The sequence below is a fragment of the Nematolebias whitei genome, chromosome 1 (genome assembly GCF_014905685.2).
Source record: "Nematolebias whitei isolate Nwh7 chromosome 1, NemWhi1, whole genome shotgun sequence".
In the NCBI taxonomy this organism is placed as follows: domain Eukaryota; kingdom Metazoa; phylum Chordata; class Actinopteri; order Cyprinodontiformes; family Rivulidae; genus Nematolebias; species Nematolebias whitei.
This window is the reverse complement of record NC_056498.1, coordinates 15,333,036-15,351,876: the sequence shown is the minus strand read 5'-3', so window position 1 is coordinate 15,351,876 and position 18,841 is coordinate 15,333,036. Positions and strand designations below refer to the sequence as shown.

General features: G+C 39.3%; 1 protein-coding gene and 1 pseudogene across 1 annotated transcript in view; both read right to left on the bottom strand.

Moving 5' to 3' along the window:
• Positions 1 to 13,149, bottom strand: part of LOC119414823 (solute carrier family 12 member 3-like) — a 46,704-nt gene extending 33,555 nt beyond the window's left edge. The window contains exons 1-6 of the mRNA XM_037681948.1: positions 13,099 to 13,149; positions 10,675 to 10,860; positions 7,359 to 7,515; positions 6,579 to 6,716; positions 6,304 to 6,379; positions 2,643 to 2,738 (exon numbers count right to left, since the gene is read on the bottom strand). Of these exons, the coding sequence (XP_037537876.1) occupies positions 2,643 to 2,738; positions 6,304 to 6,379; positions 6,579 to 6,716; positions 7,359 to 7,515; positions 10,675 to 10,841 (634 nt within the window). The 5' untranslated portion in view covers positions 10,842 to 10,860; positions 13,099 to 13,149. The remainder of the gene's footprint in view (positions 1 to 2,642; positions 2,739 to 6,303; positions 6,380 to 6,578; positions 6,717 to 7,358; positions 7,516 to 10,674; positions 10,861 to 13,098) is intronic.
• Positions 13,150 to 16,764: 3,615 nt separating this feature from the next.
• LOC119408520 lies at positions 16,765 to 17,016 on the bottom strand (annotated as a pseudogene).
• Between the last annotated feature and the right edge of the window lie 1,825 nt (positions 17,017 to 18,841).

Here is an 18,841-nt window from a genome sequence, read left to right as displayed (position 1 = left end):
ATAGTCTCTCCAGCGTGTCCTGGGTCTTCCCCAGGGACGTGCTTCAGGCACTGGGAGGAGACCCTGGGGAGGCGCCATGGGGGCATCCTTACCAGATGCCCAAACCACCTCAACTTGCTCCTCTCGACGTGGAGGAGTAGCAGTTCTACTCCGAGTCTCTCACAGATAATTGAATTTCTCACCCTACAAGTAGAGATAACCTCTCCATGTAATTATTTCAACTGTTTTATACAGGAATGTTATCAAATGTTCACTCATTATAAAATTAGAACATGCTCTAGATAATACAGTAGCATCTTTTTTATTGTGTATTCATTTTTAACTATTTTAATATGAAACAATGAACTCATGAACACATTTTAATTAAACAAGATCATTAATACAGCACGAAGTGTCCAAAATACTCAGACTAGTTTTAACTATCATGTCATCGTGGTAGGATCTTCAACTCTAACTGGAAAGGTTCACATCTGTGCAAGTGGCTGGGATGAAAATCAGCACATCCAAATCTGAGACCATAGTCCTCAGTCAGAAAAGGGTGGATTGCTCTCTTCAGGTCGAGGGCGAGGTTCTGCCACAAGTGGAGGAGTTCAAGTATCTCAGGGTTTTGTTCACAAGTGAGGGAAAAATTTAGCACAAGATTGACAGATGGATTGGAGCAGTAGCTGCAGTATTGCAGACTCTGTGCTGGTCCGTTGTGGTGAAGAGAGAACGGAACTCTCTGTTTACTGGTCGGTCTATGTTCCTACCCTCACTTATGGTCACAAACTCTAGGTAGTGACTGAAAGAATGATATTGTAGATACAGGCAGTTGAAACAAGTTTCTTCTGCAGGGTATCTGGATTCTCCCTCAGAGATAGGATGAAAAGTTGAGTTATCTGGGAGAGACTCGGAGTAGAACCACTGCTCCTCCACATCAAAAGGAGCCAGTTGAGGTGGTTTGGGCATCTGGTAAGGATGCCCCCTGGGTGCCTCCCTAGGGAGATGTTTTGGGCATGTCCTACAGGGAGGAGACCCCCAGGGAAGAGCCAGGACACACTAGATAAACTTTGTCTCTCGGCCTGGGAAGGACTTGGAGTCCTCCCAGAAAAGCTTGAAGAGGTGGCTGTGGACAGACATGTCTGAACATTCCTGTTCAAGCTGCTGCCACTGCAACCTGACTTCGGAACAAGCGAAATATATAAATCCGATGGATGGATGGATGGATGGATGGATGGATGGTTGTAACTAACATTTTACTGTCCTAAATCATGCTAATATATCCAATTTGCTAACAACTGCCCTACTAGCCAACGGTCTTGCTAGCCATTAGCTTCTACTATATCACTCACCGAATTTTCCACAGTAAACAAATACTTATCCAGCTCTATCAAAGTCTGTGGTTTACTTGGCGATATCACACCAACAGCACATCTTTTCTCACACTTTATCCTCTCTCTCTTTGTTTCTCTATAATTTCTTCTGTTCTCTGTCTCTCACTACTCACATAGCATGGCTCTCTTGTGCTTTTTTTTTTATTACTCCCTGTGCTTCTCCAACATATTCACAAGCAGAGGGATGAACTTGCCATGTTTAACTATAGGTGCTGCCAAGGTTCAAAAATGACTCCTGCAGTGTTAATCTCAGTGGCCATACATTTGGGAGATCACTTTTTCTTCAATGGATGTGGGCCCTTTGTCTTCACAGCCTCCCCCGTTAGTCAGCCTCTGTCTCACCTGATATTGTAAAATGTTTTTAACTTCAGTCAAAGTCCTGTTTTAAAAATTAAATTAGTAAATTCTGTTTTTTTTTTTTATTATTATTTTCTGTTCTAAGTGCATTGCACATTTAAAAATGTGAAATACTTTTAAATGTATTTTGTACCACTTTGCCCTTCAATAAGTTTAGTAGAATTTATTTGAATCTTGTCCCTTCCTCCAGTACAAACCTCCATGTCCTTTTACTATTTAGATTTCCTGGAGTATAATTCCAGGTGGCGTTGTTGGTTTCCCTCACTCATTGCAAATTTATAATGGACTTAACATCCTCCCTTATAACTTTCATATTTTTAAAGAAAATCTACCCCAATGTGCCACAAGCATGTATTCATTTTAACAATTTTCATATGAAACAATGAACTCATGAACACATTTTAACTAAACATAATTAATTTAACATGAAAAGTGTCCAAAATACTCTGACTGGTTTTAATTAACTTTACTGTGCTAAATGACGCAAATATAGCCCATTTGCTAACCAACTGCTCTACCAGCCAACGGTCTTGCTAGCCATTAGCTTCACTTAACATTGATATCACTCACCTGAGTTTCGACAGTAAACAAATCATCACATCACAGTAAATTGCATCAACTGCAAGAAGCTTTGGAAAATAGAATTTTTTACATGTTAAATTTGACCTATGTTCCTCCCAAAAAGGAAATTTAAACCAGACAATACTCTTCATTGTAATTTATAATAAATAATAGGCTGCAAAACATAAATGATCATTGAGGCTTGCACATTATTTGGTCTCTTGGGGTCAAATTGGTTGGCAAGTGAGTAGGCCAACCTCTCTTTACAAGAACCTATTTGAATTTATTTTGCAATTTTTTAAAGACATTTTTTCCCAGATAGTTGGTTCCTGACATTCCAGAAAGACTCACCTGAGACCACCCTCCCGTTGGTAGCAATGGCAGAAATGGATAACGCAGTCACAGATGTCACCACCACAGACATTAAAATTATGACACACGTCAATACTGTCAGGAAGAAAATTAAAGTATCAGACAAAATCAAGATTTTTTTTTGCATTTTAGTTGAGTGCAGTTTTAGCAACTAAAAGGTAGGTGCAAAACTAAACAAGAAAGTCATGTGGATTCAAACAATGAATCAGATGGAAAAATCTACAAAGTATATGTATGCTTTACAGGAAAAAAAATCAAAATAAATCTCTATAAATTTACTGTTTGAACCATGTATACCCAGGCACAACAAAAATAGAGATCAGTGGGGGCAAAATGCCTAAATCCACCCATAGATTTGGTGGTCTCCAATACTAAATATTCTGGCCAGATAGTCTTTTATATTAAGTCTGTCTTTTAACAAAATAAATTAAGAACCACTTGACAGACTTAATACTTTACAAAAGTAATTAGTGAATTACATCTACAACTGAAAATTTGGAGTTAACTTGAAGTCCAAGTGGTGCTTCACCTAATAAACCTCAATAAATACAAAAATGTACAGTATATTCCTAATTCAATTTTTAGATATCCACCAGGGATGAAAGGGTGTCCTGTGCTTTTGGGTGGGGGAACAGGTTCTGACTGTTGTTTGTGCCTACACGCCAAATGGCAGTTCAAAGTACCTGGCGTTTTGGAGTTATTGACCGTGGGTGGGGGTGTGGGGTGTGGGGGTGGGGGTGTGTGGAAGAAGGTGTGCTAGCTGAGGACTCCTTTATTCTGCTGGGAACTTCAATGTCAGTGTAACCTGGAGGGTCGTGATTGGGAGGAACAGCCTCTGTGATCTGAACCTGAGTGATGTTTTGTTGTTGGACTTCTCTACTAGTCATAGTTTGTCCATCACAAACACCATGTTCAAACATAAGGGTGTGCATAAGTGCACTTGGCACCAGGTTGCCATAGGTCATAGATGTATGATTGACTTTGCAGTCATGTCATCTGATTTGTGTCTGTTTTGGATACTCAGGTAAAGAAAGTGCTGAGCTATCAACATATTACCATCTGGTAGTGAGTTGGGTCAGATGGCAGGGAAAGATGCCAGACAGACCCAGTAGACCCAAACGAGATGCCTGACAGAAGTGCCCATCAGAAAGATCTTCAACTCACACCTCAGGGAGAGCTGTAACCACATCCCAGCTGAGGCAGAGGACAATGAGTTCGAGTGGGTCATGTTCCACTCCTAAATAACTGAAATAGCTGCCTTGAGCTGTGTCCGCAAGGTTGTCAGTGCTTCTTGCAGTGGGCATCCTCAAACTTGGTGGTGGACACCCTGGGTTAGGTAGGCTGTCAAGCTGAAGAAGGAGGAGGAGGAGGCCTTTCAGGCCTTGTTGGCTGGTGGGACTCCAGAGTTTAGTGAGGCCTTGGATAAAGACTCTTGATCTGCTCAGAGGAGGTTTTCTAGCAAACCATCAGGCAGCTGAAGAGGGGAAAACAGCACTTTACTAAAAATGTTTTCAGTAGTGGTGGATTGTTGTTGTCCTCAACCAGTGATGTTGTTGGGAGGTGGTAGGAATACTTCTCAGACCTTCTCAGTCCCACTGGTACATCTTCCATGAATAAAGCTGAGTCAGGAGACTTTGTGGATTGTCTGTCCATAACCGTGGCTGAGGTCGCCGAGGTAGTAGGGCTCCAGGAGTGGATGAGATTCACCCTGATTTCCTTAAGGCTCTGGATTATTGTGGGGCTGTCTTAGTTGACATTCCTTTGCAACATCACATGACAGTGCCACTGGATTGGCAGACTAGGGGGGTGGTTCCCCAGTTCAAAAAGAGGACTGGAGGGTGTGTTTCAATTATAGGGGCACATATTTCCTTAGCCTCCCTGGTAAGGTCTATTTAGGGGTACTGGAGAGGCAAGTCAGATCATTGGTGAAACCTCAGATCCAGGAGGAACAATGCAGGTTATGTCCAGGTCACGGAACACTGGACCAGCTCTTTACCCTCACTATGGTCCTCAAGGGGTCATGTGAGTTTATCCATCCAGTCTACATGTGTCTTGTGGACTTGGAGAAAGCTTTTAACAATGTTCTTCGAGGTACACTGTAGGGGGTGCTCTGTAAGTATGGGATTAGGGACCCATTTCTATGGGCTGTTCAGTCCATATACATCAGTGCAAGAGTTTGGTTCGCATTGCCGGTAGTGTGTCAGACCCCTTCAGAATGGGAGTTGGACTCTGCCAGGGCTGCCCGTTGTCACAATACTGTTCATAACTTTTATGGACATAATTTCTCAGTGCAGCCAGGGGGTGTAGGGATTCTGGTTTAGTGGTCTCAGAATTCCATCTCTGCTCTTTGCAGATGAATATAATTCTGTTGGGAGTCTTCTCTATTTCTCACTGGAGTGGTTTGCCTTCGAGTGTGAAGTGGCTGGGATGAGAATCAGCAACCCCTGCAAATCTGAGGCCATGGTCCTCAGTCAGAAAAGGGTGGATTGCTCTCTTCGGGTCAAGGGTGATGTTCTTCCTCAAGTGGAGGAGTTCAAGTATCTCAGGGTTTTTTCATGAGTGAGGGAAGAATAGAGAGTGAGATTGACAGTCGAATTGGTGCAGCATCTGCAGTATTGCACACTCTGTGCCGGTCCGTTGTGGTGAAGAGGGAGCTGAGCTGTAAGGCTAAGCTATCTGTTTGCTGGTCAGTCTACGTTCCTACCCTCACCAATGGCCACAAACTCTGGGCAGTGACCGAAAGAATGAGAGTGTGAATACAGGCAGCTGAAATGAGTTTCCTCCACAGAGTAGTTGGACTCTTCCTTAGAGATAAGGTCAGAAGTTCCATTATCCAGGAGAGACTCAGAGTAGAACTGCTGCTCCTCTGCATTGAAAGGATCCAGTAGAGGTGGTTTGGGCATCTGGTAAGGATGTCCCCTGGGCGCCTCCCTAAGGAGGTGCTTTGGACATGCCCAACTGGGAGTAGACTCCCGGAACGACCCAGGACATGCTGGAGAGACCATGTCTCTCAGTTGGCCTGGGAACGCATTGGAGTCCTCCCAGAACAGCTGAAAGAGGAGGCTGTGGAAAGAAACATCTGTACCTCCTTGCTCAAGCTGCTGCCCCCATGACCCAACTTCGGAATAAGCAGAGCCAATAATGGATGGATGGATGGATGGATGGATGGATGGATGGATGGATGGATGAAATTTTGGATATTCAGCTACAATTTGGATTGAGCCAACGGTCATATCCAACACCTAATTTGAATGGTAACAGGTCTTGCTAGATATTTAAAAATGTTTCCATTATAAGGCAATATTTTTCAGATAACCTATATATGAATAGCATAGTGAAGCTACTGAAATTTTACTGTGGCTTTTGGTTTGGTGTGTGACTCCAGAATTATCAGAGACCACCCACTGTAAAACATTTTGACAGCCTTCTGAATCTGTTAATATTAAATAATGTTTCAAATGTTTCTTATAAATTTGTATGTTTTCCAGATTAAATTTTTACCTTGGATGAAACTCAATTGCACCCTTGTGGCAATATCATTATCAAGCAACACATCAATAATAACTGTAAATACTACAGCAGAAATACTGTATGTCTACTGTTGGGAAGCAGTAATCAAAAAAATGAAGAACTGACTTACTAATGCCTGCCTGAGAGGTGATCCATGACAGCCGGATGAACAAGATGACCCCCCAAATATTGAGCATACAACGAACCTGTGACAAAAGTAAAAATAAATAAATAATAACAACTATAATAATAATAATAATAATAATAATAATAGCTGTGAGATGGTAATGTGAAAGCTACAGAGTAAAGGCTTTAACCCAATTTGTTTAAAACTAAATTATAAGCAAATTTTGGCGTTAGCTATGTTTAAGAATTATTTAACATTGTTACAGTAAAACAGCTCACCATGACTCCAATGATCCAACCAAATCTAACCGGAGCTTTCTCTGGAGGATCTTGGGATCCTTCATTTCTAAGATCTGGTGCTGGTTGACTGCTTGAGTCTGAGGAGGTGGCTGTTCCATTAGTTCCCATATCCACCACCTATGATGAGACAATTGTTAACAGAAGAGGAAAACAATAAATAATAATAATAATTATATATTACAATTTAGGTGTGGAAATTGTTTACAATTGCAAAATTGTTTAAAATGAAAAAATGGCCATTAGGCATATAGTAAGAGAAAAAAAAAGCATGCTATAAAATACAGTATATTTGTTGATGCAGTCTGAACACTTATTAACAAGTTAACAACTGTCAGCAAACATTACAATAAAATAATTTGATGTGGCAAATCCTGTTCCTAACAATTACAAATCTTCATTGATCAAACAGGCAACTGATCACTAGTACAGTTTTATTTTTACTTTTTTTGTTTGTTTTATTTTACAGTTTTAGCTTTTCAGTACTTATATTATTTTTCACATTTTATATTTACTTACTAGTTCCCAATAAAAAAAATAATGTAAAATTTTAAAAACAGTTTTCATGCATTTTACTTAGACTCATTACTCACAGAAATCAACTATCTCAAAGCCAGCAGATTTTTAAATCACTTTATTGAAGACTTTAGTTAGTTAGTTAATTTAGTTAAATTAGCATTGGCTTTTTTTTGAGCATCTCCTGAAAAAAAAAAAAACATTTTTTTTAATAAACAAATTTCAAAAATAATAAATACCACTTGCTTCAACTGTCTTGCGGAGGGTTTCAAGAGACGGCCTGCTTCTTATCATCTGATGTGGAAGGGAATTAGCGTAATGTTCCAGCTGAGGTGCCAGGTCCATAGTGCTATATACAGAGGATCTACGCAGCTCTGTCCTCGAGCCGTGGCGCTCTGAGATACTGTTGGTTACAGATAGAAAGTTTATTTTCAAATGGTTGAAAAATTTCACAAGACTAAAACAGAATACAGATTATACATACAGATTAATTAATAACTTTTTTTTCCTTCTTCTTTCGACTGCTCCCTTCCTCAGTGGTTACCACAGCAATCTAACTCGCACAAAGACATGACATTGGTTTTTATACAAAATGCCCTTATTCACGCAACCACAGACTACCGAGCTACCACAACCCTCTCTGTAGAGCAGAGAGCTACCTTCTAGGGTGCTCAGTGGAGCAGATGGTGGGGGTTAAGGGCCTTGCTCAAGGGCCAAGAGTGGGGCTAATGAGGGTGGAGGCAGGTATGGGTGCTACACCTTTTCCACATACATTTTTGATATAGTTCATCCAGGGGGTTGAATGGGCAAGAAGGCTGGCTTCTCTAACCTCTGCCCCACGGCTCCCCTTTTCATTGATAACTCCTGTATTGCAATAATCTATACTTTCCTGATGAAACATTTCAGGTTATTAAAAAATGGATGGTTTATTTGAGTATGTTTTTATTTATTTGGGGTGGATGAGATTCACCCCAATTTCCTTAAGGCTCTGGATGTTGATGGCACACCTTTGCAACACTGCGTGGATATTGGAGGCAGTGTCACTGGATTGGCAGATTGGGGTGGTGGTTCCTCTTTTCAAAAAGGGGCACCAGAGGGTGTGCCCCAATTATAGGGGCATAACTCTCCTTAACCACCCTGGTAAGGTCAATTCAGGGTACTGGAGAAGAAAGTATGATCGTTGGTTGAACCTCAGATCCAGGAGGAACAATGCGGGTTCCATCCTGGCTGTGGAACACTGGATCAGCTCTTTATCCTCACTAATGTCTTTGAGGGGTCATGGGAGTTTGCCCATCCAGTCTACATGTGTTTTATGGACTTGGAGAAGGCATTCGACTGTGTTCCTCGAATTACACTGTGGGGGGTGCTCTGTGAGTATGGGATTGGGGGCCATTTGCTATGGGCTGTTTAGTCCCTCTTCAAGTGGTGCGAGAGTTTGGTTCACATTGCCAGTAGTTAGTCGAACCTCTTCAGGGTGGGAGTTGGACTCCACCAGGACTGTCCATTATCACTGATTCTGTTCATAAGTTTCATGAACATAATTTCTATATCAAAACAGTTTAAAAATTAAACAAAATGCCATGTTTCCTCAGGATAGACCCTAAGGGGAGCATATATATAACGAAAACAGAAGAGATCCAAGAAAGGAGTCAAACAATAAACAATGTTAATAAAGTTATTCTTCCTTGTAAGTTGAGCTATATTATTATTTTTTCTTTAATGTTAATAAGGACACAATGTTAGGCAGAGGTGTACTTTTAACAGTTTTATTGACATACTATTTACAGTTGCGGTGGAGAGTTGGGGGCGAAATGTTTACTTCTTCCTGAGGGGGGCATAACAGAAAATAATTGAGAAGCACTGAGCTAATGTAACATCCATGTGCCCAGACCGCGTGTTGTCCTGCTCTATCAGGTGGTGGAGGAGTCAGTAAACATCCTTCTGCAGATTTGTCACTTTAAAAAACTCTGCCAACTTCGGTTTGTTCAATAATTATTTTTCAAACTTTTTCTGACAAATATTGTCTTATTTTTTTATGAACACAGATCTCAAATGTCTTCCTCAGACATGATGAAAGCAGTCAGTCCATCACAAATGGACATGCACCAAATTTAGCATTACACATTCTGGTTGTTCAGCTCCTGGACCATGGGCCAATGAGCTAAAGTGGGTTATTTTTTATATGGATCACACATGGCCACAAACATCCTGTACATTAAGGCAGCCCAGAGTATATTGTGTTTACAAATAATAAAAACAAGCCCCATAGCAATAGAACAATTGGAATGTGTCTTGCTTTATGTTGTAATATACAATGTGTCTTAAGTTTAACATTTAAAAATAAATTATTTTTAAAGACAGCATCAGTGCATATGTTTCCAATAACTTTTCAAGCCCTTCAGCTCATGCACATTAAGAGACACACTATTTTAGAGCTACCTGGCTATATATAAGCATTTTAAACAAGTTGATACGATATGAGAATATTTTAATTCATGTTTTATGGAGTCTCTTTTAAGTTTTATCTTCATTTGTTGGTTTGGCTTTTTAACAAGCAAAAACAGGAGCAAACTCTTGGGGATTGTCAGGATGTGCATCAAAATGGCTGACATAGCCCTACAGAACCTCTCTGACCTACACAAGGTGTGGTCAGTGAACAAGACCAGGCTGATTCTGGCTCTTGATCACCCAATCCATGGTGAGTTCAGGTTGCTTCCATCTGGAAGCAGGTATCTGCTGCCTAGTCGTAGGATGAACAGGCTGAAAAACTAACGTATCTGTAGCTTACAGGCTTCTCATTGAACAGTGGTAGTAATTTATGTACTGTTATTTAAGTGTCTTAATATCTTGACTAGTATGAATGTTTTCTGTGTCTGCTGACTGTGGAACAAATTTTCCCTTGGGGATAATAAAGATTATTGAACTTGAACTTGAGTCTGAGAATAAAAAAAGACAAGCAATGAACTTTATCATTAACTTCAATTACCCTGCTGTGTGACTTCAGACTGCAATACATGATGATCCATACAGATATGTAGAAGCATACTACTTCTATACACTATGTACCATGTGACATGGTTCTATAACATCAAATGCTAAAAGAAAAACTCATAACATTTTGAACAACACAGCAAAATGTCTGACTATGTAGCGAATGAGTAGACATCTCAAACACAGCCTCATTTTTTTCTAGTAGTCTTAGTAATACTAGTAAAATGTAGGACCACTAGAACAAAACGCAGGATGTTTTAAGAGCATAAGTTTTATCAAAGCTGTATTAAACGCACAATTGATTGATTATTCATTTAAGGACCCCTTTTACACAAAATAGGATTACACATCATTAGGAAATCCATATGATACTGGTTTAAAATGTTCTGAAAGCTACCCTAAACAGAAGGTGAGGAGATGGAGTACAGCTTTACAGAGAACAGCAAAAAATACACATTTTCTTGTAAAATTATAGTGAAAATTTTGCTGCTACATGAACTCAAATTTTACAAATTCTAATTTTTAATTCTATTTAAGATGTTGGAAATTGACTTTGGCAGTTAGTACAAACCTTGACTCCTCATCAGGGACAACAATGGTTGGAGGAACTTGAAGGTCACTATTCCGATGTAAAGCGCTGTCAAAGTGGTGCGACGAGTACCTGGGAGGTCCTTCTTCATTAGTCGAGAAGTGGACATCTTGGGTCAGTACATTACGTTTAGATGTAATCTGCCCCATTGGCACAGCCTCCTGGTGCCTAGCAACACATGGACCAATCAATTATCACCATTTTAATCAGTATCCACTTTTTATGTACTCAGTGTAGTGGACTAGGCCCATGTCAAAAACTAAGTCTAAGGTCAAAAATCTTGACCTTAAGAACCTTGTGGGACAGGAACTGTCATTTCATTGATTTGAATCCAGAAATGCCGGTTCACCCATCCTGAGACTTTCTCTCTTGAAGATTCATGTGAAAGAACACTCTCTGTTTTATTATCATTACTATTTTACAAATGTTGATAATCAAAGTGTCTTAGTTCAAACCATTTTAGATGTTGCAGTGAACTAATCAATTTTATTAACTGTGTAATGATTTTTATTCTCATGCAAAGTTAGAACTCATGTCAAAGCTGTTACAGAGTAATTATGCCTTTTCTGATTTCTGCTTTTGAATGAGCAAGTGTAAGTTGGTCCAAGGTTGGAGTCAAACGCAAAACAAGTTGTTAGAACGAACTGTCATGTTTTTAGAATCCTCTCAGACGTAAATATAGAGGTTTTTGGCACCTGTTTCTAAACTCGCCAAAACAAAACTCTCTCTGTCTGTGAGAACATTTCTGATCTTTCCATAACAATTCTTGCTGTCTTCTAACCTCTTACGTCACAAAACACACCCCGTCTGGTTGTTTCTGACCAATGGGAATACTCCCAAAAGTGAACCGGGAAAGAGCTCTTTAAAATGTCGGTACTTCCTGGTCTACTCAGTTCTGGGATGGTGCTGGAACGGTTCTGGACAGTTCTGTTCAGTTCTGTTCAGTTCTGATGGAGTGCTGTTGAAGTTCTGTTGGGTTCTGTTGAAGCTCTGGAGAAGTTCTGTTGCGCGGACAGTTCTGTGAGAGACGGGATGATCCTGACATGACAACAGAGCTCTTCCGAGTTCCATGGGATTATAACATTTTCACTCGCCACTACTTCTGACGATTCACAGCATCCTAAGGAGACGCTGGACAGGTAGCGTTAACGGAGCTCCATATCTGCTGATTAATCTCAGAAAGGTAATGAGTCAAGTTTCCTACCAAGCGTACCGGGGAGAGCTGGGTTCTGATGGAGAGTGTCAATTCTGGTGAACACTTCCCCTCCCATACCATCTTTACTCCCTCTAAACTTCTTTCCCATCTTTAAACTTTTTATCAAGTAGATATTCTTCCAGATATTTAGAAATGTCTGTGTAAAATGCTCATCCACATCCGTGTGGGTAAAAGATCATAATTGTACAGTTTCATAAATGTCTGTGGTGAAGCAACGGAAAAATCATGGCCGTATGATTTTTCCTGATTGATTGCTTATGTTGTTATTTTCATAATTGCCAAATTAATGTAAATGTTTGATGTTAAATTTTGATTCTGTAAATAAATGACCGCATTCATTTTGATGGGTCAAATATAAATGACGTCTCACGTTTGCATTTCCTTAAATTCAATGCACGTTTTATTCAGTCCAGAAAAATGAGGAATCCGTGTTAAATGATGAATATATCCGAGCATCTGTTCATCTACACTCAGCACACTCATTTTCTAGGACTGGGAACAAGGCATACATTAAAGAGTCATTTTGCAAAGTTATTTAGTCATTGACTCTGTTTGATAAATACAGGCTATGACTGGTTTAGTTTTAAAGTCTTTATTTTTCAAACATAATACACTCGTCGTTTAAGTGATGACAGCAGATATAAGATATACAATACATACTTTGTATGTATTAAGACATTAATACTGTAATATTACTCCAGTAACATATAGATAACCTAAATTGTATCCTTTGCAAAGAGAAAAAAAAAAGTTTCTTTAATAAGTATCTGTGTGTGAAACAATTTAACTCTGTAATTACCTCAGGTCCTTCTACAACCATCACTGCTCCCAATAGACTCAATAAGGATTAAATACATGCTGACCTCTGCTAAAACACACACTCTGCCTGTAGTACTGTACTGTAAATAGTCTGTCCTTATCAATGTTCCAACACATATTGAACATTATTATTGATATTGTTTATCTTATTTCTTTATATATTGTATTGTTTATTAACATTTAGGAACTTTTGTGTGAAATCTTTTTATCTTTTTATCTGTTGCTGCTTTTACATTTGAATTTCCCCTCTGTGGGACAATAAAGGCTGTTTCTATTCTATTCTATTCTATTCTATTCTATTCTATTCTATTCTATTCTATTCTAATAAATAAAAAAAGAAACACGAAGCAAATAAATAAATATATACTCACAGTTAGATTCCTTCGTAGATAAATGTTGCCTTCAACACATGAAAATGCTTCTTTTGTCAAATCGCTGAAAAACTTGTGTAATTTATACCTTTGGTGAGGCAGGTTACATCCCCTCCCATCTACTTCATGATCTTTCCTCCCACTCAAAGACACAAACGCACACACACAGATTATCCTTTTCTAGCACATGCATACAGAAAGTTATTTAATCTTCATGCTTTAACTAACAATATTTTTTTATTTTCCATATCTTGTCTCTGGAAGATGATCTCTGGGAAAGTGAAACAGTCTCACAACAATGGAAACATTGAGCGGAGGTAATGTTAGGTGAAAATGTAAAAATAGGCTTGTATTGAGTGGTTGTGATTGTATCTGTGCAGGTTTTATGAAATTTATAACATTAATTCTGTATTGTAAACTTTGGGCATCCACAGTTTTTCATGGATTTCTTCGGAGGAAGTACAGATTATCACGTATATGGCAATTAGGCTCCAAAATGTTGCCCTGAATATTTTTTTTAATGATTGATCAGAAAAACTAATGTGTCTCATTTTTGAGTAATTACTCATAATAATGTCCAGATTTACTGAAGTACTTGTAAATATCTGTTTAATATTGAATATTCTAAGTTCATATATTTTACAGTGGAGCTTGAAAATTTGTGAACCTTTATAATTTCTCATAGTTTAACAAAAAAATGACCTAAATCATCATCAGATTTTCGCAAAAGTACTAAAAGTAGATAAAGAGAACCCAGTTAAACAAATGAAATAAAAATATTTTACTTGGTCATTTAGGTATTTATTGAGGAAAATGATCCAATATTATATATTTGTGATGGTAAAAGTATGTGAACCTCTAGGATTATCAGTTAATTTGAAGGTGAAATTAGAGTCTGATATTTTTAATCAATGGGATGTAGCTCAGGTGTGAGTGAACACCATGTTTGATTTAAAGAACAGGATCTATCAAAGTCTGATCTTCACAACATGTTTGTGGAAGTGGATCATGACAGGAACAAAAGAGATTTCTGAGGAGCTCAGAAAAAGAGTTGTTGATGCTCATCAGGCTGGAAAATGTTACAAAACATCTGTAAAGAGTTTGGACTCCACCAATCCACAGTCAGACAGATTGTGTACAAATGGAGGAAACTCAAGACCATTGTTACCCTCCCCAGGAGTGATGGACCAACAAAGATCATCACTCCAAGGCATGGAATAGTCGGCGAAGTCACAAAGGACTCCAGAGTAACTTCTAACAGCTGAAGGTCTCTCTCACATTAATGTTAATGTTCATGAGTCCACCATCAGGAGAACTCTGAACAACAATGGTGTTCATGGCAGGGTTGAAGGAGGAAGACACTGCTCTCCAAAAAGAACATGGCTGCTCGTCTGCAGTTCGTTAAAGATCATGTGGACAAGACAGAAGACTGTTGGAAGAATGTTTTGTGGACAGATCAGAACAAACTAGAACTTTTTGGTTTAAATGAAAAGTGTTCTGTTTGAAAAAGTAAAACTCTGCATTCCTGCAGAAGAACCTTATCCCATCTGTGAAACATGGTGGTGGTAGTATCATGGATTGGGACTGTTTTGCTGCATCTGGACCAGGACTTCTTGCCATCATTGATGGAACAATGAATTCTGAATGATATCAGAGAATTCTAAAGGAAAATGTCAGAACATCTGTCCATGAACTGAATCTGAAGAGAAGGTGGGGCAAACCACCTGACTCCTGTGTCCACTGACTGGTGTGACACCCCCCCACCCCGCCACCCCCGACACTGAAAGCAAAGTTTAACATACAGGTCCTTCTCAAAAAATTAGCATATTGTGATAAAGGTCATTATTTTCCATAATGTAATGATAAAAATGAAACTTTCATATATTTCAGATTCATTGCACACCAACTGAAATATTTCAGGTGTTTAATTGTTTTAATACTGATGATTATGGCATACAGCTCATGAAAACCCAAAATGCCTGTCCCAAAAAATTAGCATATTTCATCCCACCAATGAAAGACAAGTGTTTTTAATACAAAAAACGCCAACCTTCAAATAATGTTCAGTTATGCACTCAATACTTGGTCGGGAATCCTTTTGCATGAATGACTGCTTCAATGCGGCGTGGCATGGAGGCAATCAGCCTGTGGCACTGCTGAGGTGTTATGGAGGCCCAGGATGCTTCGATAGCGGCCTTAAGCTCATCCAGAGTGTTGGGTCTTGCGTCTCTCAACTTTCTCTTCACAATATCCCACAGGTTCTCTATGGGGTTCAGGTCAGGAGAGTTGGCAGGCCAATTGAGCACAGTAATACCATGGTCAGTAAACCATTTACCAGTGGTTTTGGCACTGTGAGCAGGTGCCAGGTCGTGCTGAAAAATGAAATCTTCATCTCCATAAAGCTTTTCAGCAGATGGAAGCATGAAGTGCTCCAAAATCTCCTGATAGCTAGCCGCATTGACCCTGCCCTTGATAAAACACAGTGGACCAACACCAGCAGATGACATGACACCCCAGTGACTGTGGAAACTTGACACTGGACCTCAAGCAATGTGAATTATGTGTCTCCTCTCTTCCTCCAGACTCTGGGACCTTGATTTCCAAAGGAAATGCAAAATTTACTGTAATCAGAGAACATAACGTTGGACCACTCAGCAGCAGTCCCAGGCGAGATGCTTCTGATGCAGTCTCTTGTTCAAGAGTGGCTTGACCTGGGGAATGTGGCACCTGTAGCCTTTTTCCTGCACACGCCTGTGCACGGTGGCTCTGGATGTTTCTACTCCAGACTCAGTCCACTGCTTCTGCAGGTCCCCCAATGTCTGGAATCGGCCCTTCTCCACAATCCTCCTCAGGGTCCGGTCACCTCTTCTCGTTGTGCAGCATTTTCTGCGACACTTTTCCCTTCTCACAGACTTCCCACTGAGGTGCCTTGATACAGCACTCTGGGAACAGCCTATTCGTTCAGCAATTTCTTTCTGTGTCTTACCCTCTTGCTTGAGGGTGTCAATGATGGCCTTCTGGACAGCAGTCAGGTCGGCAGTCTTACCCATGATTGTGGTTTTGAGTAATGAACAAGGCTGGGAGTTTTTAAAAGCCTCAGGAATCTTTTGCAGGTGTTTAGAGTTACGTCGTTGATTCAGATGGTTAGGTTAATAGCTTGTTTAGAGAACCTTTTCATGATATGCTAATTTTTTGGGACAGGCATTTTGGGTTTTCGTGAGCTGTATGCCATAATCATCAGTATTAAAACAATTAAAGACCTGAAATATTTCAGTTGGTGTGCAATGAATCTGAAATATATGAAAGTTTCATTTTTATCATTACATTATGGAAAATAATGACCTTTATCACAATATGCTAATTTTTTGAGAAGGACCTGTACTTTTACCACTTACAAGTATGTAATATTGGATCATTTCCCTCACTAAATAAATGATCAGGTATATATTTTTCTTTCTTTAGCCAAAACAATATTGTACTCAGAGAGGGTTGGAGGGTGGAGTTGCAGCAACAACCGATCTTTCAACACCAACATTGAAAATCCATCTGCTGTCCAGTCAAGTCTTCGTTTTAAACCTGACCGCAGGCTCTGCCGTCGTCTTGTAGCCTAGAGAAGCTGATATCAGCTGGTCCACCCCCTCCTGTCTCTTTCAGCTCCAAAGACAACTAGTTCTGCTTCCTCCTGAATGAGCGCCCCTCTGTGAGACATGCTTTGCTTCCAGTGGGCTGACACAGGACCGTTGAACAGCCAACTCACAGCACGACATTCTGAGAGTGGCTGAACACTGTCATGATCTTGTAGCATCCTGGAAGTTTTATATCCACAAAGTAAGAGTTGGGACTGTGAACCAAACGTTTCTTCTTGTGCCTCCTCTTCTCCTCCTCAGGGTGCCACAAGTGTTTTGCAAGTGGCATGTTGGCGAGGAAATAGCCACTGCCAACAATATAAGTATTATATTATTTTTGTCTCATTTGTTTAAGTGGGTTCTATTTATCTACTTTTAGGACTTGTGTGAAAATCTGATGCTGGTTTAGGTCATATTTAAGGAGAAATGTAGAACATTCTAAAGGGTTCACAAACTTTCAAGCACCACTACGTTTTCAAGTATTTTTCAATGAAGCAAAAGTTAATTCTTTTGCGCAACTTAAAAAAAAAAATTCTAGAATGTTTGACAGTACATGAGCTTGTAGTGTTTTTTTGTATCAATAAGTGACAGAAACTGCTCTGATTTCTTGGTGGTCAGAGTAAATATAGTATGGGGGGCCCCCATGTCACATTATGTTCGTTATCTGTTCCAGCTTTTTGGTATGCACTTCAAGGACTTTAGTACAATGTCTTTCCAGAAACCTCAAACAATGTCAATCAATACCTATTTAAACACTAGCTAATGATTGTTTTATTTGAAATATTGTTTGTGCCTCTGGTAATGAGGCGAAGAAAATCTGAGTTCATGTTCATGTTAACTGCAGTGTCAGAGTGGCAAAAACAGACAAACACATACACTTGTTAGGCTTTATAATAAAGGAAATGATTTACTGAAGCTGTGTACTAAAGAAAAGTTGGTTGAAAAGGATGAACCTCAAATGCTTAATTTGATGCAAAATGGGGTATCTAGTGTTATGGCTGCTGTCATATATTCCGTTTGGCTTAAAGTCCAAATGCTTTTAGAAAGACTCCACGTTGAGTGGGTTTTCAGCAGTGGAAATGTTTTTATAGTGTGCTCTTCATAGTGCCATATCTTCTGTATAATTAAACCAGTTATAAGGCTTTGATTATCCCTCGTGCTCACAATGGCACTGTGCTCTGGTTGAAGTCATTATTTGCACCCACGCTAGATGAAGGAAAAAAAAAAGTTTTTTCAATTTGCGAGGAAGCAAATTCTTTTTTTAGGGCAAAATTACAAAAGATCATGTGCTGCACATGTGTCTCGTATATCAAAGTTGTAAATGTGTAGGATATAAACAGTGTGTGTTTTCTAGGGACAGGTAATCCTTGACAATTTTTTTTTTCTGTGCATATGTACTCTTAGACCCCTGGAGTCCATCCTTGTCAAACTACAAAGATGATCACAATCTCTCAAACAACTCCTAGACTAAAAAAGGCAGGTCAATCCAGCCTTTCTTCATCTGCCTACCTGCTCTCGACTGCTAACCCTGAGTGTTTATGTACCTGGACATACATATACCACCAACCATCCTCGAGTTCCTGTGATGGCTCTACCCTGCAAAGCTTATCACAAATACAGTGATACCATCACAATGTATCTTTTTTCTTTACTCAAAAGTGTGAGACAATCAAATTTGCTTTATTAATATAGATTAGTTAGTAAGTTTTATGATTATTTTTTTCTTTTGTATGCAACTTTTTCCTATTGTGTTGTATAATATTACTATAAAAATCATGTGTGGGAACAGACAAAATATATATTTTTTGGAATTTTTTGAAAATTATTAGCATTTTTGCTATAGTTTCCATCTTGAACTGTGTTGAGTTCTAGTTTAGTTCTTGTAAATACGCATTCATTGATCACTGTCAGAAATTCTCATTAAAGGCTGTTCCGTAATCCGTGATATGTGTTTTTTTTTCTTTATATGGTACAGAACACAAACACAATGACATGGGGAAAATACATCTGCCTTTAACCTCGGTGGCAGGTGATAAAAATAGGCAACAACATTTATTTACACCTCATTTCCTTGACAGTAGAAGTTTCATTTTGTGCAGCTCATAGCTGTACATTCA